This window comes from Limulus polyphemus, unplaced genomic scaffold (assembly GCF_000517525.1).
Source record: "Limulus polyphemus unplaced genomic scaffold, Limulus_polyphemus-2.1.2 Scaffold724, whole genome shotgun sequence".
NCBI classification, from domain to species: Eukaryota; Metazoa; Arthropoda; class Merostomata; order Xiphosura; family Limulidae; genus Limulus; species Limulus polyphemus.
This window is the reverse complement of record NW_013666334.1, coordinates 339228-366822: the sequence shown is the minus strand read 5'-3', so window position 1 is coordinate 366822 and position 27595 is coordinate 339228. Positions and strand designations below refer to the sequence as shown.

Genomic DNA, 27595 nt, shown 5'->3' with positions numbered 1-27595 from the left:
AGAGTGTTGTTTTCATGTTTGTGTGTATAGTGACATCTAGAGAGTGTTGTTTTCATGTTTGTGTGTATAGTGACATCTAGAGAGTGTTGTTTTCTCGGTATGATTTCTATATACGTATTCCAGTGAAAATGTTTTCCACACACACATAGTATACCCTTGAAAATGATGCACATGGTACGTCGAAACTAGTTGGGGTAATCATCTTCATATTTTTGTAAATTTGTGTTTGTTCTTCATTATTTAATTCGTGCTTATAAAGCTGTAGATAGCACAAAGTACTACTTAACTTGATTATTCTATGGTTTAGTTTATTCAATGCTATCATTGTTTAATTGACTGTAATATAGTATTTGGTTGGGTAAACAGAATAGAAAAAAATTCCAAGGTTTAAAAGTTAAAATCCTAATTTAAACTCTGAAAAACAAAAACCTTACATGAAACATTGTAATGCTGTTTAGTAAAATGTGTGTATGTAGAATGGGCCATAGCAAAACCCTCAATATAAAAAGGAAATTGAAGTACCAGTAATTCAATAAACCTTTCTTAACGAGCTGTAAAGTGTTCCATCAGCAATATCAATCCAAGTGTGACATTAACATTATTTTGAAAATAAACATATATTTTAACTACTTTTCCTTGATATCCCCACTCCCCATATTTTTGTACCAAAGACATAAGAAAACTTGCAAAGCACAAGTTAATTGTATGTTAAAATTTTTTCTAATTATATATAATTACACAAATTAAACACCACACAATTTGTTTAATATTAAATTATTAGGCTTAACTGATTGGAAAGCAGAACAATTTGTATTGATTAGAATTAGTAACACTGCATGCATACAAAGCATTTCAGTTAGATACAGTACTACTGTTGACAGTAATGCAAATAACTCTTCCACAGAGGTGCATCACAAGTATAAAATAATAATGAAGACTGTATACATCAGGTGACCTCAATCTTGAATATGAAAGAGTTAGTCTGTTATTTGTGGGATCCATTATTAAATTATCTGCCCTTACATAGTAGACCTTGATAGCAGCGCCTAACAACAATCTCACACTATTAGTGAACTAATTTGTAACAGCATGTTTTAAGCAATCTTTATTTTAATTTTTATATGAAATACTGTCATAGCTATGCTTTCAATGTCTTACAATATATTGTATAATACCCGTTTCAAGGTTAATCTTGTGTCATCCTTATTTTTATTATTGTCAATACAGCTTGGCAATTAGTGGAATTTGCTAATCAATTAATTGTTGGGTATATTAATTGATTACATTGAACTAATTGATTATCCTCACACGAGACTTGGATAGTTGGAATAATCCAAAACAGTAATAATTAGAAATACAAATTTTGATTATTTTACTTGATATTAATTGATGTGGTCAAGTTAATTGCCTAGCTATAATTGTCAACAGTGTAATGCATCTCAAATAGGCACTTTGTACATGTTAAGATGTTGGATCAACCCAAGTTGTTTCTTTTTCATACCAGTTAAGTCTAGTCTTCTGCAGGCAGATAAGATCTGGAAAGCTTGTGGCTATATAGAAAATCTTAATTCCTGACAAAAATTACCTTTGACCAACTTAACTTCTCTCAATTAGTCTTTCTGTCTCAACTTAACAATATGTTGTATCCCACTGCTGCAGTAACCACTAACTTCGTCTTTTGAAAACCATGCATTTATTCAAAATCAAATAGTTGTCTTTAAAAACCTCAGGGTCTTACCAAGTACACACCAACACAAATGTCTTGAATGTTACAGAACTAAAAAAGAATGTGATAGTTTTATGGGTTTTTTTCTGGATCCAATTTCTCATCAACTTTTACTCAATTTTCTAAAATATGCTGAAAATATAACAAGAGTACTTCAGTATGAAACATTTGTACTTGTGTAACAAATATTTATAAAGAGTGGCACACCATATCATCAGATATTCCAAATATACTTGTGGTCAATATAACAGGACTAGGTGGTTTTTCTCTATTTGCTATTGTACATTTTTCAGTAATTATATTTTGAGTCATGATAGCACACAAAGAATATGTTGGGAAATATTATGAACATAAATGTCCAAATTCCTATTATCAGCAGTTTAATAAAGTAAAAACAAAGAGTTCATAAATAAATCAGTCCTATACTGCTATTTTATTGAAGAATTTATTAGTGTATAGGCAGAAAGAGATAACAGGATCTGATAAGCCATTGCAATAAACAAATTGGTATTTTTCATACAGGTTTTATTTTCAGGACCTTATCTGAGCTAGCAACTGAAACATGTATTTGAAAGAATATTAACAGTATTACTTGGCCTTGCAGGGTTTCAAGTTTAATAACTTAGAATTTTAAAACATTTTCGTTTACTTTGAAAAGTTCCTTGATTCTACAAAGTACAAAAAACACCTCCTGTAAACTATGGACTGACTACAACTGCTCAGTAATCAGTTTTGTTTGTTTCTTTTATCACTGAACCTTTTGAATATAAGACTAACTACATAACAGTACTTCTAAAAACTAAAAATAATGCATTTGTTTCAGTTAGTTGCATTAAGTTTTCATTATGAAAAGGTTCAAGAAATCTGAGTATTTCTGATTAAAAGTATCAAACAAACCAATTCATAGTTTCACTTCAATAAACTGCATATGTAGTAGGCATCAAGATGAGAGAACTATTACCTTTAAGCAAATTCAACTTGGCAATTATTAAACATGCTGTTAACATCACAGTATCCAATTGCAATCTGAAACAAGGGAAGCTGCTTTAAGATATACAGTACAAAAGTAACTTTATATTGGGTTAATGTTGAAATATTGTATACTTTATCATCATCAGTACTTAAAACATGCAATTTAAAAAAAATATGTTTACAAATAACTACTGTGAATTGATCATACTATTACAAGTATAGGACTGTTAACAGAAACAACATCCAGTTGTCTATGGACGATGAAACGTTCATCTGTTGTGTTAGCATTTTATGTGACAGGAACTGTCTTGTTTAGTGGAGGTATTGAACTGATGTTTGGCAGAATGGAAAGATAGAATTATCAGGATTAGTATTTACTGGAGACATTTTAGTATCCATATGATGAGAAAAGCATGGACATTAAAAAACAGACCTCCTTAGACCACATCACTAGATCAAATTGAGAGTTGACAGAATCTCCATTTACTATAACTACTGACGAGCTTTAGGACAAGAGATGGAGAGGATTTAATATTCCAGGACAAGAGATGGAGAGGATTAATATTCCAGGAAAACAAAAAGATGTACCAGTCTTGCAAAACCTTCTGCTCCAACACTTGTGTATGTTGGAACAACTGTTCCTCAAAGTTAAAAGATGTACCAGTCTTGCAAAACCTTCTGCTCCAACACTTGTGTATGTTGGAACAACTGTTCCTCAAACTTAAAAGGTTTTTTTCTCCGACTTCTAACCGTGAGAGTATAAGGTTCTAAAGAGACTAGTATTTGATCAAGTCACAGTGTTTATTTCTAAACATGATTTGTTTTTGTTTTTATATTACACGTTTTAAGTAGTAAAGATGATAAAGTATACAATATTTCAACATTAATCCAAATTAAAGTTACTTTTGTACTGTGTATCTTAAAGCAGCTCCTCGTTTCAGATTGCAATTAGATATTGCAAATAAATTCAATTTATCATCACTTATAAGAACTGTAAAATAATAAACTGTAGTACCTTTTATTTGGACTCTTAACATTTACAATCATAACTGTTAAAAATCAAATACACTGGAAGCCCACTTGTATGCCTTATGGAAACTAAAATTTCTTCTTTCACTTTTACTAATAACATTAATTACAAGGTTAAACTTTCCAACCTAAGTGTTCACTTAGAATTATCTTTGATGCTACCTAAAAATTACATTATAAGAATGAAGCCCATTAGTCAAATTTTATCTAAGCTATTATAAAATTAAATTGCAGTTTAAGAAAGGAGCCATCATACTCTATGGACGTTGTTTTCATCTCTCTTAAATATAATCTAATAGAATTAAAATTTCAGAGTCAAACAACAAAGAGAAATTATATTTATGATCTCCTTACAGTACCTTAACCATAATATTACACTTATATCATACTTAAAATATCTAAAGAGTATTTGTTTGTGTGTCTGGGCAATTTAACATTTAGTTTGCCTATTCTTTATGCCAACATATTTGTTTGCTGTCTTCTAAAGAGGCATGCAAGCTCTCTAACTTGGATAGCATTTCTCATAAATACTTAGAGTTCAAAACACTTTATATAGCATTTTTAGTTTAAGAATGTTTTTTAAAAATAAGAAAAGAAAAAAAAAGAAATCTCCTAACGTTTGACAATTCAAAGGTTTTGAGGTTTTTTCTGGGATAAACAAAAATAGACATTATAAAATTAGTTATTTGCTGATTGGTAAGTGTGTATATCTGAGTCACAGAAGTTCCCATTTAGAATGAGACTGATTTCTTACAGTTTGTTAACTACATGTGGACTAGATAAATTCATTGCCATCAGTTTTGTTCTAACACTCATTTAAAAAAAAAAAAGAGGGGGGTAAATTACTGGACAACAACTTTATCTTTGAATGTATTAAGATAATATTTCTCTTCAGACTGTCTTAAGAATAGAAAACATGTCAAACTTTACTGAAATGGAGTATATTTCAATCACTGGACAGATAAAAATGTTTTAAATCAAATTTCAGTTCTAAACAGGTAAGCTTTAGAAAAATACACATACACTTTAAAGGTAAACAATACAAAACTACTAAATATCTCCAAATTACCTCCACTCTGTTCTGTAAGCTAAACTTGCATTGTTCTTCTGTTTGTAACATCAAGAATAAAGTGTTTAGGGAATGCTCTGCTAAGGAAACTACATATTTGTTAACTGGATTACGGAAGAATTTAAGTTATAGGTTACCTCCAGTACATAATGTACCTGTACACTGTAGTAGTTAACATTGTTATACCCTAGTTTCTGGCAGACTCCGAGATCGGTGCAGTCGTGTCCCAGGGGTTAAGGATATAATTGTTTTTTTCCTATCTTTCTCTGCCTTGCATGCATCTGCTGTTTGTTTTCCAACAAAAATAGAAATTCTCTCATTGGTAAGTGTAGCTTGAGAATTTGCTGGGGTGTTTGCTGTTTCCATAGTAGCTGTGATAGATAAATTATTGGAAACTATACTTAAAGGAGAACTGGAGGCACTTCCATTGGACTGAACTTGATGCACCTCTTCTGGAAGAGCACTGCAAATGAAGTCATTCTGATCAGAAACCTGAGATCCAGTTTCATCTGGAGTGAAGTAAGCTGATGTCTGACTGGAGTTGTCACCTTGGTCCTTCTGGCTGCAGTACTGTAGCTGAGCAAGTGCAACATTATTTATTGCTGGTACAAACACAGGCTCTACCAAGATTTCGGGCTCAAACATTATGGAATCTGTTCTTGCACAAACATTGCGACAACTCTCGAGGTTTAGATTCTCTAGAATTTTATTCAAATGCTGTTGTTGTACCTTGTAATTTTCTCTTAGCTTGTACAATTGGTGAGCACTGAATTTACGGATACGATTTCTCTGAAATACATAATTTTCTCTCAGCCTATCAATCTGGCCTGTACTATAATCTCGTACCCTCTGCACTTGTTGGTAATAATTATCTCTAATACGGTCAATATGCTGTGTACCATAGTCACAGATATCTCTTATACGTTCTGTCTGCAATGAATAGCCTTCTCTGAGCTTCTCCATTTGTTGTATACAGTTATTTTTTATTCTCTGTACTTGAACACTGTAGTGGTCTCGCAGACGATCAAGTTGTTGGCGCCTATATCCTTCCATGTTTTCTAACATACGTTTAATATGCTGTGCTTTAGTGGAATATGCAATTCCACATGGACATGGACATTCAATTCCAAACCGCTTCAAAATAAATTGAATTAAGATTACCATCAATGTAACCAAGAGGAATCCAAAGCTTAATGCAAAGCCCACTAAGATACTAATAATTTTTATATTCCCCAAAAATTCATAGTCGAGACTGACATGAATATTCACAACTTCCTTACTTAAAGGGTTCGATGCTATGCATCGAAAATGACCACCATCCATACGCTGAATCTTACTAATAAAGAGACTTCCATTCTTAAGTAATAAAAACTGGTCATCTTTTGAGTGATTAAAACTGTCTGCCCACACATTGTAGGTTCTTTTGGGACTACTTGTGAGTAAAAATTTAGTTGTATTTTCATACACAGCACTCCAATGGAAGACTTCATTCTGAGGAGTTATCCAAGTGAGGTTTGGTGTTGGACTGCCCTCTGCCTGACAGTTGAGTATAGCTGAAGATCCCACTCTGTACTGTATTTTATAGACATTTTTCTGAACGGTGGTGTTTGTACATACCATGTTTTTGTCTAAAGCATCCAAGAGTGTATGACCAGCTAAAGGACTGGGATTAAAACACAGAGTCTTGAATGGGTTCAAAAGATGAGCATTGGTATGATCTCCAAGCCAAGGCAACAGCCAGTACATGTAGCAATCACAGTGCCATGGATTTCCAGCCAAATTTAACCTTTGTAAAATTGACAGTGTGTCAAATACACCTTTTTCGAGTGTGATCATATTGCTTCCCATTATATCCAAGACTTTCATTTTAGTTAATGGAACAAATGCATCTTTCGCTATTGAAGAAAGTGAAGAGTTTGCAATTTGCAGCTCTTCCAGGTTCAAAAGGCCATTGAACATTGGCTTGGTTATTCTTGAAAGGCTCTTGATATTTGACAAGAAAAGTTTTTTCAAGCAAATGGAAGAACTAAACAAGTTATCCAGAGTTGCAAGGAGGTTGAAACTGAGATCTAGAACTTCTAAATTGCTCAAGGGCTTTAATGTAGTTTCCTGTAGAAAACTAATATTATTCATACTCAAGTTCAATTTCCTTAGTTCCTTCAGACCCTTAAAACTCAGCATTCCTATTGACATTATCTTATTGTCACTAAGATCTAAATATTGTAAGGTATTTAATGCTGAAAAAACTACATTACTCAAATTCTGGATGTGATTACTTCCAAGCCTTAGCTCTTTCAGGTTTTTAAGGTCACTGAACCAGTCATGCTGTACTTGATATAAATTATTCACTGAAAGATCTAAGATTTCTAATGAATAAAGTTTAGAAAAGCTATGCAAATCAATCTCTAATATTTTATTATTACTTAAATCAAGTAATTTGAGTGACTTTAACTTATTGAATAATGAATGTGGTAACTCATTAAGCTGGTTATATGAAATATTAAGCAATTCTAAACTTTCAAATAGATGTAAACTATTAGAAGATAAAGTACCGTATAATAAGTTATGACTTAGGTCTAAAAGTTTGAGCTTCGTGAAAAAGTTATGAAACTTCCAGTTGACGTACTTCAGCTCATTATGTGAAAGAATAAGTTTCTGTAAATGTGATAAACCTTGAAAAGAGATATTCAGTGTTCTGAGCCGAGTTCTTGATAAAGTTAAGGCAGTTGTATATGTTGGAAGTGTAGCTAGAGTTGTTAAGTTTCTGACTATACATTCCACTTCAGTGTGGCTTTCATACGAACGACACTTGCATATACTTGGACAGGAGTCATTATCATGCAAGAAGTGGTCAATTTTTAGTGCAGATGAAGTTCCACCTATCAGCATTGTTTGAAGTGTGGGTTGACTTAGGTGTGAAGGTATCACAGCACTGCACTGACATGTGAAAACATACAGAATCAGAACTGTTGTGTAAACCTCAGCTTTCTTCATTTTCCTTGTTTGTGTGCTTGATGATAGCATACTGCTATAGCATTTTTCTTCTGGAAATAAAATAATTGATATATATTTTTTTTTAATTATGAATTACAGATAAATAATATGGGAGAAGAAAGAAAAACTAAAAATGTATAACTTAATTGTTTTCTCATCTTAGAATACGTGACACTAATAACAATACCGTGATGGTACTTGAACATCATGAATCTGACTACGGTTTCAGTATTTTTCAGAAAACAATTAGCATGTTTGAAAACTGCTTAACAGAAGTAACTAGGAAGAGTTATGAGCTTTCATGCTACACCTGAGAAAGCTGTGCAAGGTATCAAAATCACCCTAGTTAAACTTGTACACATTTTATAAATATACATTTACCATCCCTATGCTTTGATATCACTCTTACATACTTCCAAAAATAAATAAATAAAAATGAAATAAACAGTTTAGAGATAAGTTGTCTCCCCTTAATGATTACCTCTATAAAAAGGTAAATTTGGTATAAATCCTCTTAGTGATTTTTAATTAGTGTTGGTCACACTGATAACTTCTTGAAAAGGAAATTAAATCAGACTATAAAAACTTTATGAAGCAATGCATGTTTGTATTAGACATTTTTGTTTTTCTGACAAACTTTTGAGTGGTATATGGTAAACTACTTACCATCCAATATTATGCCAATTTAACAGAAAAGCTGTGAAATTGAAAATAGTTCAATAGTTATAGTTCCCCAAGCTAATTTCAGTGAAAATAAAAGCTGTTACTTGTTAACACGTTCAGTCTTCAACGTTGATACTCTGTGTACAGTCCGGGGGTGGGGTGGGGGGTGTTGCACAGGGGAAATTACTGAATAAAATACTGGTACAGTCTTACTGGTTTTCAAAATTGAGATTGTTAACTTTTTAACACATTCATTGCTACATCTAATCAGTTAAGTCATTAGTTCCTGCACCAATTAACAAACTGCTTATAATTTTTAGAGTAACGACGTTTAAATCGAATAATGGGCATATATAATACATCAGTAACAGAAATTGCTAGGTAAAAATTATTCGTTAAGGGTGAATGGTTTTAAAGCTTGTGTTCAGTTATTCTGACCTAACTAATGTAGTTTCAGCAAACCAAGTTTTAACACAAAAATTCTTAACAGCAATACTAAATGTTTGTGACATGCAGTGTTTAGTTAGGTGTTCTGTAATGTTTCTTTGCAGCAGCTGTATTTATACACACGCTGTAATTATTAGTTACGCTCACGTGAAAATAGTTTTACCTTGGTAAACCTGACTTTTCTGCATGTTCTCATTACATTCCCCACATATACTGTAAACTAGTTTATACCCTTACTAAATTTACAGAATAGCTTACCAAAAAAAAAACAACTTAAGATGGGTATGGTCAGACTGTTCCCAGAAGCGATTAATGTAAAAGATTTAAAAGAAATTGTCTGTTATGACTTAGTTACAGTATTATATTTGTTAATTAGGCTATTATGAGAACGAGCTAGAATTTTGGATGTACGTGTAGTTGTGCTTACAAAACCAGACCGTAGCTAAGTTGTCTACGCATGACCTTGAAATGAACTGCCACGTTCTTGAACGTCTACATTGACGCGCGTGTGTATTGCTGTTAAACAAAAACACCGTATCGATTTTTTCATACCAGCTGAATTTCAATAATAACGCCGAGAAATTCGGTTGCACAAGTCTGTCATAGAACATAATGTTACGGGAAATCGAAGCGCCACTATCAGGTACTTATTATGAAAAGAAATATTCTGACGTAAGTAGTTTGTGACCTTTGGAAAAAACAGATCAAATAACTTGCTGCTACACTACTTCGTTATAATTTACAGACCTGTCGGAGATTAAAAATAAAATCTGTAAAAATGTAGTTATTTACTAATTTTCCTCAGCTTCTTACATCTGATGAAAATGTTTTGGGTGAGGAAAAAAAAAATTGGCATCCCACTTCAAAACCAATGCTGACTTCAAGAGGCATGTGTTTAGTTGAATCAGGATCAGCCGTAACGTAGTGGTTAGCCTTTCATGCTGTGTATTGAAGAGTGCAAAGTTCAAGACCCGATGCCGCTAAACACACACTGTACTTTTAGCTATGAACCCATCATGAAAGTGGCAGTCAGTCCCTCTATTCGGTTCCAAGCACCAGACAAAGTACTTTTGGCGGCGGCTGCTGCTGACTGGCTGCCTTTCCTCTGACCTGACCTTTTAAGCTCAGATGCACATAAGGTGTCATTCGCGTTTAAAATTAGTTTTCAATTTAATAAAGCTGTGAATATCTTAAGTGAATTAACAGGGGACTATGTGGCTTGATTAAATTAAATATATTCCAAGAAAACTCGCTAGGTTCGTTTTTATATTTTTTCATTCCATTTAGGAGTTTCGTTGCATTTGATAACTAACTAGCAATAATCAAGTACTCTAGATTAGCGTATTTTCGTGTTAGTTACATTTATAATTATGTAACCGCACAACTAGCTATAGACAGTGAAAGGCAGTAGAAGCTAAGACGCTGTGGGTGTAAGCACTCAGCTTCGTACCCTTATTTGATTGACTTTACGATTTTCCATGACGGCTGACTAGATTGACATCGGCGTTTGGATTTTGTCTGACAGATGGGATATTCCCAACGCATTTGGGTGCTATAATAAGTTGACAACCAGGACCGATAACGGTATTGCGATATATAAAAACTGGTAATGTATTAGGCCCAGATATATATACAGGTCTTTTATATCTTCATGCAGTGTTGTACATGGAACATATCTGTTGTAATTGTTTTATTTTATAATTAACCAGTGGTGTCTAAATGTCCTACTTAATTGTTTAAGGGTTCTAGTTGTCCTGGATTCTTATAAATAGTACACGTAAATGATGAGTAATTAGATAAAAGCTTCGTATTAGAATTGTGTTTGCAGTACAAAGCAAAGGAATATTTAAAAACTGTATATATTGTCACGTGATCTCGATGACGCAACAATATTATTAGTTGTTAAGCATGTGTTTACATACAATACTATAACTGCTCGAAGTGTCCATATTATATATACATCTTTCACTGTAGTGTGCAAAATATTTTTACGGCTTTCATTATTCTATATTCAGCTTCTGCTGTATCCATGACAATATGCGTTTTTTCTTACCTTATTTTTTTTTCTTATGCCTCTGATCTTTTTTTTTCACGCCTTGTTTATTTATATTATAAAACAGTAAGTAAAATTAAGTTAGCGTCAACTATCTAAATAATAAAAAAGTGTTGTTGTATTTAAATAATTACAAAACAAAACTAGCATATGTAAAGTTTGTAATGTCTTTGTAAATAAAATGCTGGCGTTGATTCAAAATTCAGTCAGGTTACAAAAGGTAGATCGATCGAGTGAAAACTACACGCAAACTCGTAGTTAGAACAAGGCAATCAGACCTTGTAGAATCCTGAAACTTGTAATAATCAAGTTTCTACAATACCCCCCCCCCCCACCTTTTTATGCAGATGTTGGAGTAGTTTGAAATGTTAAACAAGTTACGTCATCCACACAAGGAAACGATACAAGCCGTTTTGGTCAGTTCAAGTTGTAGTATTCCCGAATTCGACATTAAGGCCACGTAGTCTTAATAAAAAGCATTAAGATAAGGCCGCAGCTAGGAAATTATAGTATAGGAAGGGACTACTTTCTAAACACTTAGATCTATGTACTTTAGCCTATATCCCCCACAGTTCTATATCAAGCTATGCCCATGTACTAGAATATCAAATTGAAAGCCATTTTAAAGCTACCGATTTTTGAAAAATAGCTAAAACGCTGTAAGAAAAACAAAAATGTCAACGTTTTGTTAAAATTTTACTTTGTGGAAATGTTTTTCTTATGGGGGATTTTACCTATAGTAACTACAGTTCTGTTATTTTGTTTTTGCAATTTTTGTGGTAACTGCAATTTTACCGCTTCTAAATATTGTAAGGGTAAATTAAGTAACAGTAAAAAAATAAATAAATAAAGCTTCCAATGATATAAGTAACAAATGTTACTGAAGTCACTTGTTAGGTAAGCAGCATTCCAGCCATCTCATTATAACTGCAGTATTTAAACTTTATTTTTAAAAATGTGATAATTAAAAATAATTCATAATAAATAATACTGATGTAATTCCTGTCCAGCACGTGCATAATGCTATTGTGTGTTTCTTACTCTCTTTTTTTTAAGCAAGTAATAAACTATTAATTAGCTTTTACCATTGTAATCTACACAAGATGTCACTGCTGGTGTAGTTTAGATGAATATACAATCCCAGATTTTTTTGTTACTGCTTATCTATATAATGTATAAAAAATATAATCATAAATCATAAAAAGAAGGTTCCCATCACTGTCTATATTCCAATACTTGGGAGTAAGAAACACTGAACTCAATTTATTCTTTTCTTGAAGCTGAGTTTAGGTTATAATAAAATATGAAAAATGTAAGTATGATTAGGAAGTATTTCCTCTACCTATTTTAAGTAAACAGAAGATGAAATACTGTTGTTGTAGGCTTACACTGACTGAGTGTTAATAATAGTGTACAGAATACATATATAATTAGAGTTTGCAAAAATTACTAACTTCAGTATTCCAAAATGAAAAACCTATTACTTATTACCATAATAGAGAAATCAAATATAAATAGTCAATACAGACAGCTATTAGCAAGTATTGTAACAACGAAAATTTCATGTCATAAGTAAATAAGAAATGTAACATAGCATTTTTTTTTCAGAGTTAGTTTAATTATTAGTATTGGTTATACTGTTTAATATGAAGAGTATTTTGCATTGTTAGCCTAGTATTATGAATTTAGGGCTATTTTAAACCTCAAGCTGACTATTAAAACCGAGTTCAAGAGGTATCAGAATTATAGCTAACAATATTATAATAATAATAAGGGTATCCATCTGATGGATTAGCATATTCTACTGGCTACAAGTCTATTAATTTTGCTTGTTTTTGACAGTACATTCTTCCAGTTAGACTGGTATATAAAAGTAGTTTCATTATTACTTATTTATTACTTTTTCAATACTGATCTAGTTCAGTTAGCTTGCTTTGATCTGAAATTACCAAGCTTCCTCGCAAATTGACTGTACTTGTATTGCTTATTAAGTAATATGCAAATTTGCTTTAAAATATCCTATAACATAATTTGCACCATAAAAGTTTAATATAAATATGTTGAACAAAATATCAGTTTCCTTGGGTTTATAATAATCATTAGTTCCCAAGAGTTAGAATGGCCTATCAGTTATTCTGCCTGAGAATTAGAATGATATATCAGTTCTTACAAATGAGAGTACTTTCTAAAATAAAAGAAACTTTAATACATACACACACACACACACAAAATGTGAGTGCCTGTTGCTTTTAAGGAATCTTATTTTGACCTCAATGTTCTAAAATCTTGTACAAGTTAGTTTGATTTTGGATGGTGGTGTCTTTACACTAAGAACGTTATTAATCATTTCACCTGTGTACTATTGTAAAATAATAATGCAATGTTACATAACACTAGAAGTAAGTTTGTTTAAGTGTCTAACTGTTATTGAAATTAAAATATGGAATCAACTTTGTAACCTAGGGTTAGATGATTCTTAGAGTTTAATAATTTTTACCCCTACGATAGTTTTTATGCATGGTCATCCATATTTATCAGTTTCAGCATGATACACAAAATTGGTAAAACTCCGAGATGAAGACTGACAGGCAAATCAACAAGCTGACATCTTGTACGAAACTTTACAGTTGTCATGTCCCATTTTTCACTACCCCAATTTTCCATGATGACAATGTTGTTGTAAAGGTTTCTAACGTTAGCTAGGTTCTTTAGGATTATTTGGCAAGAATAAGAACGCAACGCCCATTCTGCCTAATGATAATGAAAGCATGTTATTCCTTCAACTACAAGTTCTGCTTTTAAACTAACAATGGGCCTAACTTCACAAATAATGCTAAATAGTTGCTGTCTTACCAACTTTCTCATATTTATATTACTTTGTCAAAAGAAAAGCTCACAATATTAAACTTTATTAAGTAACAATGAAACTCAATAATCAATAAACCACTTTAACTCACTAATCAGTTAATCTACTGTAGTTAGCCCAACTTGGTTTTCATATCATTTAATTGCTTCCTTCACTTTCAAGAAGATATCCATTTACAATACATGCTAGTCTGGCAACAAACAATACAAACATCTACATTAAGAACAGTTATTTTTGTCTAATGAAACTAACAAAACTAAGATTAAGGATGACTTTGGACAAACACACACATCTTTTATTTTTAATCACAGTAGCTTTGTTATGTTAACCCAATTAGAAAAAAAAAGTTACTGGTAATTCTTGTAGGCTACATTTTTAACCCAAACAGCTTACTTGCATATTCAGGATGGTTTTTTTTTTAAATACACATAATACATTTTAACTTAATACTACCCTCAACACTCCTTTTAAAATTGTTGGAAAAATGTTAGTTATTATTCTTTATTTTCTTAAATAGTTTCTTACACAAAACTTTAAATCAGTGTATTTGTATTAAGATCCAATGTCAATGTAATGCTATTTTTTTCACCATATTAATGAGTTTGGTTTATATATGCTCTGCCTAAATTATGGGACATGAAACAGCATTTTGAATTCATCAAGATCTTCCCAACTCCCTCAACAAATAGAACACTAATCATTAAATCTAATACTGGATCCCAAATATTCATCAACCAATTTATTAAAAATTTATGTAAGGTTGCAGCCTTTACCACTCTAGGTGGCAGTTTGTTCTACAAGTGTCTTACTTTAATGAACTAGAGATGCAACAAACTTTTACAAGTCTTAAATTTATGATCTCTTGCTCTACTGCCCTCAGAATTTGACAAGAAAAATACCTGATGCATCAATTTTATTAATTCTCTTAGTGATTTTATATATTTCAATTAGGTCAACCCCAACCCTCTTTTTAAGAAAAAGTATTGAGATCTCAAATTTTTTTATGTCATTTATGGGACACAAAATCATAGCAGATGTTTTAACACCTTGCTTTATCACATGTTGATCATCTGTAACTGATTTAAAGTCGAGTCTTTCTCCAAAATTTGAGATAATCAAGTTTGAGGTTTTATATTTTATTCATGGTGCTTGAAATATCAGTCGCAGCACAGAAAGGTGACCCAAAGGAGTTTTTTATTATTATTATTATACTAAAAAGGTTGTTACTCAATGTTTACTAAAGCCTTAAAGTAAAGGAAAATGTAAACAATATTATTAGTCACTCAGTAAAAAGTCGTGTCTTCATGGTTCTCCAAAATAACTTGTGCTTATTTTATTTTTAGTTATGTGCGAAGACACAACTTGTTAAAAATGAATTTGAAATTATAAAACTCAATTGTATAGGTGGTTATAACAAAATGAAGCAAAGTCTTTGAAATAACTCACCCAACAAAGATATTTACTTGTATTCCTTACAGTGTTGAACATACGCAGCTGATTCAGTGCGGAAAAGGACTGCCAGGGTCATTGGGGTGCCTACGTTTTTAACGGTGTCCACGACTTTTTAAGGTCTTTACAATGTCATATAGCTTTAACTTAAGTTTAAGATATAATCAGTTTGTGTATAGACTCCATTCATATAATTGACCATTGCAAGAAATAAGTAATAAAAATGACGTTTGCTTTTCGTGTGTTTTTATCCAACTGAAATAACCCGTGTTGAAAAATCATAAATATACACAAACGCACCACCTCTACTTAGGCCTACCTAAACTCGTACGCACTAGATTTCCGCTTCTCCACCGACAAGTTATATGAACTGGGCTTATACCACTAACGTACGTTTGAGGGGTGGGTGTGTGGATTGAACAAATAGTAGCCTTCCAAGCCTCTGCTTTTCGTGTGTGATAAATCTTGATAATAGTAGTAGGTACGTAATTGTGTTTGCAAGTTTCTAAAAATAATCACCCGTTGTTTAAAGGGAATGTTTTTCTGTAAGGTGCATTGTTGATTGTATATAAGAAATTCTATTAACGTAGATGCAAAATTTATTGTATTCCCCCTCCCCTTTTTTTTTCTTTTCTTTTTGTGGAAGGTAAATTTTAAACAATGATTTCTCAAAGCAGATATATTAATCGAAGTGCGTTGTTTTGTGGGTGTACATCGTATCTTTTGTAGATACCGTAGACTTGTTTGTGTCATAGAAATTTATCATCACCATTGGATATTATATATTCCGTCTAATTACGTGTGCATGTGAATAAATCTGTTGGTTTTATTGTGTAACAAAGCCATGCCTACCATTTTTAAACAAACGCCGTATTTAGTTTTTGTTTTAAGAAATTTTAAAACAGGTTTGTTTTCTGGAAAATAATCGCATACTAGAAAAGAGTATTAAAAATAATGTTACGTCGTTTTTTATGACAATATGTAGAAGTAACGTATTAAAAAGCAAATGTAATAAGAATAAATGAAAAATAATTGAGATAATTTCAATAAAAACTGAGCTGGTTATGTTTTATAGATATGCAGGAAATTTTTGGAAAAGAAAAAAATACGGAATGTTTGTTTTTTTTGTAGACTCCTCAAGAGAAAAGATAAGGGAGTACAGTCGTACCGTAAAGATAAATTTCGCTGATATCATGTAACTCCATAGGTTGTAGATCGTAAAGTTTAATTATGAACTTGTACAATAGACCAAACTTGCTCAATTTGTATAGTCTGCATTCGGCACGTAATTTTAAACAAACAAGTTTCCATTCTGTAAAAATGGAACTGTTTAATACTCGTATACATATTATATGTTGTTCTGTAAAGTAAGTGGAATTCGCCAAATATAAATCATATGGAAACGTGATTGTTTATTGTTAATTTTTAAAATAGTCTAAAAATAAATAAACAGTGGCACAGCGGCATGTCTGCGGACTTACAACGCTAGAAATCGGGTTTCGATACCCGTGGTGGGCAGAGCACAGATAGCCCATTGCATAGCTTTGTGCTTAACTAGAAACAAAGAAAAACATGCATAATAAAACGAAAGTCTTTCAAAACGTCATCTTTTTTAACTGAGCTGTTTGTAGATTAGTCTTTCAAGACCTCTACAGGTGTTATTCTTAACTATGCAAATAATGCCCATTTTACCCTTGTTTTTCATCATGAATACTATGCCTAAATCATACATATATATAAGGCAGTATAGATCTTATGTTTTGTGCAACAAACAACTTGTTCTTGTATGGTATTGTATCTATGAAGGTAGAAAAACTTTGGTGTATCTAGGGTGCCGGAAATTAGACAAATATATGAACGTCTATTTCAGAATGTGCAAAGCGTTTGAACACGTACTATTTGTGCTCTAAACATCCATCACAGAATGAATACACAGCTGGCGGCAATAAAGGCATACACAGTTCCACTAGAAAGCTTCTGTACCTGTAACAGAAGTAAACACAAACACAGGGGGATGTATATGTGGAGGGGGACGAACGACCACCCAAATATTATAAAAGGTCCACTATCTTCTGCTTTTTATTTAATAAACACTTAACTTCCATGTAATTCACTTTTTGTGTGTTTGTAGAAGAAAAGGTTTACACTAAATTTATAATAGAAAAAATACACCCCTTTTAGTAGTGCTGATTACGCCCCTACACGGACAGATACACACACACACACACACACACTTGCATATATTTTTAAATGTCCTATCAACGATCAAGAGAAGTTTTAGAAGGATTTATTTTTATGAATAATTTATTTGAATATTAGATTTGCTAAACTATTTTTGATAAACTAGGCCCAAGGTTAGCGGGAAAAAATAATAACCCTGACCAATAAATTTATTCTCCTTGAACAGCAAAAATTTGCGTTATAATCGTAGTCTTTATTTTTTAATGATCTTTTGCATGTATTATTTATGCACAAACAAACAAAAAAGTATTGTAGACGTAAAGGTGTTATCGCCTTTCCAGTGGCCCAGCGGTAAGTCAGTAGGTTTTCGATACCTGTGGTGGGCAGAGCGTAAATAGTCAAAAATACTTTAAAAAAAAAAGGAAATTAACACTGAAATTTATACTCACTTATTAAAGATTTTGATTTTTTAAGACAAATACAAACAAAATCAACTAAAATGCCCCCCAGTAGCACAGCGGCATGTTTGCAGACTTACAACGCTACAAACCGAATTTCGATACCATGTTGGGCAGAGTACAGATAGCTTTGTGCTTAACTACAAATAAAATATTTTGTATGAAATGGAATTTCTTGTAAGGTATTATTTTATGAAAAAGTTCCTATAAAATGGCTTAATTTGTATACTTACTCCTGTTTTTTCCTGGTATTTGATGTGACATTCCTGTAATCTTATTATATTTTGAGTCAGTTTCCTTTACATTTTTGTAGTGTTTTGGGGGCGTGGCTTAGTAATTAACTGGCTGGACTGTGAATCCAAAGGTTCTTTGTTTACTATAAAAATGCGCTCCGTACTTTGAGGCCGTGGATGCGCTATAAGAGTGACGGTCAAGTCCCACTGTTTGATCAGCCAAGCGTTGATAGTGGGTGCTTACCTTCCCTTTTAGTCTTTTAAGTTGGAAATTAGGGACTGCTAGCGCAGATGAACCTTATGTAGGTTAACGCGAAATCTTTTAAACAAACTGGAATTTGGTAATTGTTTGTTTGTTTGTTTTATTCCATGGTCTTAAATCAGTTGATTATATCAACATCTAGTGATAAAGAGAATTGTAAAATATATAGAAATATACACTACACTTGCTTAACTCTAATGAATTATTTTGATAATATAATAAGCTGAAACTATGTTAGTCTTTGAACAGATGCTTAATTGTAACACATCATTATAGTGGTTTTCGGTAAAAAAAAAATGTAACATGCATATAAAGCAATCAGATTTTTTTAAGGCCTTGGCTGTCGGTCCACAAAAAACAGTGCGTTGAAATCGATAAAGCATACGTTTATATTTTAGTTTTTGTCAAAAGTTTGTGATTCAGGAAGTTCTTAAGTACAACATTTAAAAACCGTGTCCAATTTACGTCATGGCCAAACATAATTTTCGTTCGATCAATCACTAAGTGTAACGTGAATCATAGACGAGTCTCATTGTGTAGACTGTAAAAACAGTCTAACACATTGGAGTGGCGTCACTTGGCTTTATGTTTTATATATTTGCGTGAACAGAAAGTTACCTTAATAGAACGACATACGATTATCATAATTAGGGGAGTTAACTGTTTGTTTTAATTATAATATTCATGAGTTTGGGAGGTAAGCTCCTTTAACGAAATACTTCTTAAGACTGACGCCTCTAGTTGCATGATTTTCATGTATGTGCCGATTATTAAGTACACATCCGATCGCGATAGTAGGTAGAATTATCGAAATATTCAGTAGTTTTGAATATAAGTATTACAAATAAAGATGGTACATGAATACTTGTAATTACATTGATTTGTGCGTCTCAACTAGATAAATCTTCCTTGTGGTAGAAAACAAAAGTTTTTCTTGCTTTTCTATTGACAAAGTAAAAACGTTTTATACCAATAAACTGATAGAGTCAATAATAATGGTATTAGAAGTGGACTAACTAACTAACGTGTAGAATTCCCATGTTGAACATTATTTAAAATTCACCATTAATACCAAAACACACACACACACACACACACACACACATATATACATATATAACTTAGAAATGTCTATACAGAATAAACTTTGTTAAAATTTATTGATTTGTCTCCAAGAAGCCCTAAAAGTTAGAAAATCATATGTAGTAGAGCTGTTTTTTTAATTATTGTTTTTCACAGAGACTATTCTTGTACAAAAGGGTCGTTTGGATGAATTAATTAAATTAACATACAATTCAAAAAGTAGTTAATATGTTAGAGTAAATTAAGGATCATGAAAGGGGTATTAATCAGACATTAATTGGAGCTAAATATTTTGATAAACAATTTCTAAAGTTCTTTAATTTTTCTGTCACTGAACAGTTAGAGTAGCAAGACAAAATACTATTAAAAACTATGGTCAGAAAATTATTGTTATTTTAATCTTCTTTAAGTTGACAGATTTGTTTTGTAATGTTTATTGTTGTTTTACTAGCCTTGCATAGTTTAGTTTCCCTCTTTCATGGCTTGAAGAAGTTGTAACTTATGTATTATGTACTCTAGGATTATCCCAAAATACTGCCATGAAACCATAAAAACAAAAACTTAAAATAAAAATCCAAGAAAATAGAACTACATTTAGCTTCCAAGTCTCACTAATCTGAGTGAGTGTGAATATTGTTTTTTAATAGTTCTCATAGTCTTACTTGATTGTAGAAGTAGTTGTGAGAAGTTGAGTTCACACAAAAAGCATAAATAAATACACACACTGTATATTAAATTAGGCTTAGCAATCCAAAACAGTGGGAAAATTGTAACTTCTGTTTCTCTGGACTTAGAAACACAAAACAAGCATCTACTCAGATCACATGAGAAGACTCGAGAAAATACGGCTGAACTAATAAAATATAAACTACTCAATGGAAAAGTGGGAATTCAAAGATTTTAGATCCACAGCAATTATTTTAAAGTTCAGTTTATAGATTTTTTTTTGTCTATTTAGTAGTAAAACATAGATCTAAACAATATTTATATCACTAACAATTGTGAACCTCAGTTTCCCCTGTAAGTATTCTTTATTTGTTGTAGTCATAAATGGATTTTGTTAGTTCTAGATGTTATTGGATTTCAGAGTTGTTTTTAAGATCTGACATCCAAATCCCATTATCCTAAACTCAATAGTCTCACATGCTTCCAGCTCATACTCAAACAGTTTTAAACAAGTAATCACATCACCAAATAACATTATTTAAGAATATGCTCAGAGTGTTTGCAGTATGGGATCATGTTACATTCCATTGTCTAGTCAAGAACAGATCTTTAAATTATTGCTGTCATAATTTTAATCTATTTCTTGAAAAGAAAAGGATCTTTTACTGTGAATTACACCCGAGCTTTTCCTCACTTCCAAATTTAGTTAGTATCATGTTTGAAGAAGATATCACAATTAAATATCTTTCCATCTTACAAACATATAGGTAGGGGAAGATTCACTTTAGTTTGATACTATACTAGCAAAAAGACGTTTTACGCTATACCATTTGTCACAAGACACATGTAATAGTAAAATATTTCTAATTCCTTTTACTGATTTCAGTAAATTAAATTTTTAATTTTACCATCCCAGAAATGAGTTTCCAAAAAAAAAATCTCTTTTATAAGCAAATGCTGATTTTATGAGACTAACTTTGATATATGAAGCTAAGTTTCTCATAACAGTCTACAGTTTTTTTAAATCTACATTGCAAAGCAAGAATCACATTACAAGAGAATACCACCAAGATGCATTATAAGAATTAAACATACAACATTAAGAGGTAATGGTTTTGATTCATTACCCTCAAAGCTTAATTAAAATGGAAAAACAAGATACAAGGCACATTTCTTTAATTAATCTGTGCTCCGGTCAGTATACCAAACTATGCAGCACAAGTACAATGGTTTATGTCCCTTTATTGCAAAAAAAAAATGTATGATCTACATTTTGAGTCGTGGACAAATTACAAAAGTGATTGTCGACAATCAAATAGCTTTGCACAAAATTCAATAAACAAACAAAGTTACAATAATCTGATAGTTTCTTTTCAGTTTTTTGATACAGTGTAATATTCACAAATTTCTGTTATTTTAGTGTCGAGACTTCGTAGAAGCAGGTGCCATTCAAGGTCAAACTCCAAGTGATGTTGTAGCAGCATCTGACATTACATTCAGCTGTGTGTCTGACCCCCAGGCAGCAAAAGAGGTAACAGAAGAAAATATATTTGATTCTGTAGCAAAACTACTTACTACAGCTTTTGAGCATTAAGTATTCTTTCTAATTCAACATTCTCATGTTTGATAATCCTCAACATTTGCTTAATGTTGGTGTGGATCTAGATTAATTATTTAATGTGATCAATAATAATTAATTCTACCATTCATGTTGGGTAGAGAGTACATTATCATACACTTCTGTTGGAGCAACTTTTTCAAATATCTTATGAAACTGTATTTTCTTTTGAAACTAGAATTTATATCCCCAGATTATAATGAGTTATATAAGAATTTTTCTGATATTAAAACTGATATAATAGTTGGTGTTCGGAAACTGTGGAGTACTAAAGGAAATGAAAAGAAACAAAGGCTACGTGGAGATGACCTCAGTGGATCCTGAAACCTCTCAAGATATAGCAGAGGTGAACAAACTCACTTATTTTTATTACTTGTATCAGGTATTAGATATATCCCCAAGAATAATTTTCCATTGATGTGGGGTTTAAATATGGAACTTGTTCCCTATAAAAGGAACATCACCCCAGAATAATTAATAGCATCAAAACCAACATTTTAAAGTATATAATGTTTTTGCATAGGGTTAACATTAAGAAGTGGAATAAATGTGAGAAGTTTCATTAAAGTGAACCCAGTTTTAACATTTCTTTCACTGTCATAAAGATACATGGAAAATTTCTTCTATCTAAGAAGGGACAAACTGATTCTGTTCGCTCTTTATGCTCTATTAGATATACTGACTTGTATCTCCTTTATTTTATAGTTGCCGTGATGAGTTGCAGGAATATAAAATCTCTTTAGAAATAAGCAGTTAACCATATTTTGATTACAAAACGACACACCTTAGCAATGTTATCAGGCCTCCCAGTGTGCCCTACTTTCCCTTATTATTCAGCTAAACTCCTATTTATTTTCGAGTTTTTGATTAAAATTTTGGTTTAGCTCAACATGAAATGCAAAACTTGTTGCAAGTATGCACATAGTCATATTTTTTAGTATAGTCTAACTGCTCCCTCTGTTAACTTAAGAGAGCAAATTGCTTCAAAATCTAACAGCTTGCACAAATTATAGCTGTGGCATCAGCAACAGATACTTTCTTTCACAAAATGAGCAAATTGTCTTCTCTGCTTTCTGTAAGTGACTTTAGAGTGAACATGACCTCCATCCCAGTGAAAAACAACTGAGGGGTGATCAAATTCTCCTTTAACTCAATATGTTTTGAGTTTTAAAACTGAAGCAAATGCACCAGCTTTTATTAAATTGTACTTCTTATCATGGTTGCTGTTTACATGAACTCTAGCTGCATATTATTTGATTTTTGTGTCTAAAGGGTGTGCATGTTTCTGTTAGTCATGTCCTGAAATAACTAGACATTATTAATTTTATGCTAATCTATCATACATGCACTTGGTGTTCTATTGCTTGTGCAAATTGTGGCCGTGGCAGTGATGCCTGAGACAGCCTATTTAACAAGTTTTATATTTTCAGGGTAATGATGCCTGAGACAGCCTATTTAACAAGTTTTATATTTTCAGTGCAATGATGCCTGAGACAGCCTATTTAACAAGTTTTATATTTTCAGGGTAATCTAGAAAACTAAAATTCCACATGAAAAAAACATGACTTCAACACCAATGGTTTACCCCTTTGTAGACAATAATGATCATGAACTTTCATGTTGTTGTCAGCCATTGCCAAATGACCAATTTAACTGTTTCTGTAGTATTTGTCAAAAGACAGTAGCTTGAAATAACAGTGGCAAACAGCAACTCTTGAAATAGATACAGATAGATAAACTCAAAGAACTGTTTACGGTGAAGTTTAGTTTTAATCAACAAAAACTGTCCTACAGAACAGAGAGTAGTAATTAAAATGTAGGTAGTTATGTAAAAACATGCCTGTGAGCTCCCTACAAAATCTAAATTATCCCTATTTTGCTTTAGTTTTCCTGAAAAGCCTGTTGGAATATCTTTGTTATTCTAACAGATAGATCCTGATACATCAGCCTTTTTTAAAATCCGTAATGTACGATTTCTACATAAAATGCAAAATATTATGGGGTTTTCATAAATCCTCACAATTTCTTCTAGCAAACGTAGGCTCTATGAATATGACTCATGACATAAAAAGGACAATTATATTAATTAAAGGACTTTTAACTATTCTAATCAACATTTTGTATGACATTATGCTGATCTAATATTTTAATTCATTCTTTTGTGTGGAGTTTAGGTGTCAGACTAAGATAATTCTATTGGCGAAGCCCTTACAAAATAAATGTATATTGTCTGCTTTTGGGTTGGGTGTGGCTGAGTAATTAGCATGCTTATACTGTGAATCTGAGTGTTCATTGCCACAAAAATGTGTTCCACTCTTTGGGGCCATTGGTGCACTATAAAAATAATGTTTAGATCACACTATTCAACCAGATAAGTGTATTTCAAGTGTTGGTAGTGGGTACTGTTGACCAGCTGCCTTCCCTCAAGTCTGTAAGCTCAAAATTATGGATGGAGGTGTGGAGTTAGCCCTTTTTATTGCATTGCATGATAATTCTAAAAACTAAAATATTCTGCTTTCATTGTAATTGTTATATTCTTTGGAAGCACTTACATGAATAAATTTCATTCAAACTTAGCATATGATCAATGCTTATATTAGTTTTCTCTCTCTCAATTGACTTTTTTTGTATGTATGTCAAATGGTTTTGAAATAGTCTCTCTGTAATGCTTGTAAAAGAAAAGTGTTTTTTGTGTTCATTTTAATTTACCCAGCGTTAAATTAGAGGAATGCATCAACAGTTTCAATAAGTGTTACTGTCTTCCTTGTTTTAGGCTATTCAAGCTCAAGGTGGACGATATTTAGAGGCTCCAGTTCTAGGTTCCAAGAAACCAGCTGAAGAAGGAATGTTGATTATATTGGCAGCAGGAGACAAATCAGTCTTTGATGACTGTACCACTTGTTTTCAAGCTATGGGCAAACATGCCTTTTATCTAGGTGGGTTGTCATCTTATCTGTTATATGATATATTCTAACTTTTAGAATTTCTTTGTAATAATCTAACTTTAACTGTTATCAGTATATGTGATACGATGTATTTATTACGCCAAAATTCAAAATACTACTGAATTCTCAAGTAATAAATAGAATGGCTATTCTAATAAAATCCACTTGACAGGCTACAAAATATTTTATGTAGTTACCTGATCCTATTTACAAGTTATTGCATTTTAATTCACTGTATGTTAGTATTGGACATTCCAACCATCATCAAAACAAGACTGATTCGATAGATCCAATATGTTAATATATTATTTGAAAGCACTGTCCTTACTATTGTTTAATAATATTTAAACATTACGTTAATCTTATTTGTTTGCCTCAGTTGTTCTAAATACTGTGAACAGAAAGACACATTTTAAAGTAAAAAACCTATGTACACTCTTACTAAATTTTACATAGTTGTAAGTAGCTTCATTTCATTCTTGACGAAGATAGTCTGCTGTTTAAGTTTATGTTTCAGCAAGTACGAATCCAGTCTGAAAAGTATTAACTCTAAATCATTAATACCAAAGGATAAGTAACAAAATATGTGTTGTTGTTTTTTAATTGGTTATCAGTCTATGCTGCTTTGTTAGTGGTTTAAAATGTAATTCTGTCTAAGTTTCTGTTTCAGCAAATTAAAATTCTAGTTGTGAAACTTACAAGTTACATCTTTTAAGTCCACTTCATCAACATCAAGTATATTATAGGTCATGGGTTAACGTGTTTCTTTTTCAGTTAGTTACAAAATTTAAGAAAACTATTTCTAATAGTATTTTTCTTTTAGCTGCTTATCTTCTCGTAAACATTTTCATAACAGAAACCTCATATATGACGTATGTTCATTTTACAAGCCACTTGCAGTTTAGATTGTTACGAGACAAGATAGAAACTATTTTACATTGTTATTTATAATGATAGGTTGTAAACTGTTTGTCAGATGTATTAATGATACATATATTCAAACAAGTTTAAGTATATTTATATCTTTCTAAGAGGTAAAGAATTTTCAATATGCGTGTTGAAAATAGCTTAATGTCAGTCAACACCTACAGTAACATCCACAATCATGCAATTGATCTGAATATTTTTCTTTTCCTAAATATGAATTCTATGATTAATTGTTTGATTTTGTTGTTATTATTTTTTCAAAAGCAAATATTTAAAAGTATAACCAACAACTTGCAGCTATGGTATGATTGTAACCTGACAATTAAAAAAATGATTAAAGTCTCTTTAAAGTAAAGAAAAGTATGTGGTCTCTTTTTGGAAAAACAGCCTTTCTTAAAGTTTTGGTTTCTGTAAATTCAGTGTATTTATGAAATGTTTAAAAGCAAAATTAAGATTTACAGCAATTAGAACTAGCAATCATGTAGTATCTGATCAAAATGTACACCAGGTGTCTTAAATTAGTGTTTTACACAGAGAAATATTAACAGTCCATTACTGTTTCTACAATGATTTTGAACTTTTTTAATGTCCACTTCATGGTTATTAGGAAAGGTGGCCAGGGTATAAATGTTACATGTGATTAGTTCTTTACAAAACAATATAAAGTTTTGCCAGTTTGTTAAATTTGACGTATATTTTGGTGGTTTCCAATGAATGTAAAAGTTGTGTTGGGATTTTAATGTATATATATACATATATATATTGTATTGTTTTTCTAGGAGAGGTTGGTAGTGGATCTAAAATGAACCTAATTGTCAACATGATCCTAGGAACAACATTAGGAGCATTAGCTGAGGCTATGGCATTGGCAGATAGAGCTGGTTTGTCTCAGAAAGATCTTATGGAGATATTAGGACTTGGTTTCTTAAACTGTCCAATAATCATTGAAAAAGGCCAAGGTAAATCTACAGAGGAAAGTTTACATGACAGTTCTAGAAAAAGGTTTTGCTTCAATTTATTTTCATGTTCAGTTACTGGAGAAAGAAACTGAAAGATGAGAAAATTTAGACAGTTTGATTAGTGATATATATATATATATATATGTATGTATGTAGTGAAGTGTGTCAAATTTTAGTAGATCAATGTTCGTGAAGCTAGGGTAAATTAATAACTGGCTTTATACTTATAAACATCTAATTATTGTGTTTAAAAATTTAATTGGTTTCCATGTGCAGTATTTATTCAATTTACTTTAGTACATTAATAAATATTTCAAGATCAAGGTTTATTTAGGACTGCTACTCTCTCTCTCTCGTGCACACACTCATCACATGGGGATTCTTAGTGCATGCATAGACAGTTATTTTGCCCATTCTTTAAATATTCAACAAATATATACAATACCACAAGATCATCTTGAAGTGAATAATATCCATTTGTAATATTAAGAATAATGTCATAATTTGATAATTAATTTAGCCCGAGATTTTTTATTTTTTTTTTCAAATTAGAGATTTCTAGGATTAATTGTACTAATTAAGTTTAAGTACTTTGGTAGCAAATATTTTTTAAGCTTTGAATCTTTAACCCAGGTGGGGATAAAAAAATTATAATATATATATATATACTTAAAACTTATTTATTGTCAGATATACAGAGTATAATATTTGTGGTTATAAGAATTCTCATGGTTAACCTAGCATCATCAGTTACAACAACTACCAACATTGTAACCATAGATATTATACTGTATATATATGTAACAATCAACAAGTTTTAAGTTTTACATAATAGGGTACTTCCTTTAGTGATTTATATATATATATATATATATATGTGTGTGTGTGTGTGTATATTAGTTTAGGTGTGTTTATAAATAACTAAATTTAATTATTTATATAGTTAAGTACTTAACCCTATTGACTGCAGCTGCTACTAAATGCATGCAGTAATT

At 31.7% G+C, this 27595-nt stretch overlaps 2 protein-coding genes across 3 annotated transcripts in view; one reads left to right on the top strand and one right to left on the bottom strand.

Moving 5' to 3' along the window:
* The window catches only part of LOC106460183 (putative oxidoreductase GLYR1 homolog), a 63189-nt gene that overhangs the window by 19451 nt on the left and 16143 nt on the right, over positions 1–27595 (top strand). Inside the window, exons 8-11 of the mRNA XM_013919870.2 lie at positions 21572–21682; positions 22014–22115; positions 24543–24705; positions 26421–26600. Of these exons, the coding sequence (XP_013775324.1) occupies positions 21572–21682; positions 22014–22115; positions 24543–24705; positions 26421–26600 (556 nt within the window). The remainder of the gene's footprint in view (positions 1–21571; positions 21683–22013; positions 22116–24542; positions 24706–26420; positions 26601–27595) is intronic.
* LOC106460182 (leucine-rich repeat neuronal protein 1-like) lies at positions 2158–15727 on the bottom strand. 2 transcript variants are annotated; one of them, XR_002610696.1, is made up of 3 exons: positions 15266–15727; positions 3374–7840; positions 2158–3300 (listed from the first exon to the last, which is right to left on the bottom strand). XR_002610696.1 is itself a non-coding variant. In XM_013919869.2 (2 exons), exon 2 carries the CDS (start codon positions 7818–7820, stop codon positions 4977–4979), a length of 2844 nt encoding a protein of 947 aa, XP_013775323.1. In that variant the 5' UTR covers positions 7821–7840; positions 15266–15727; the 3' UTR covers positions 2158–4976. The 2 variants fall into 2 exon arrangements, 1 of the variants encoding a protein (XP_013775323.1); XM_013919869.2 differs by having other exon boundaries at positions 2158–7840.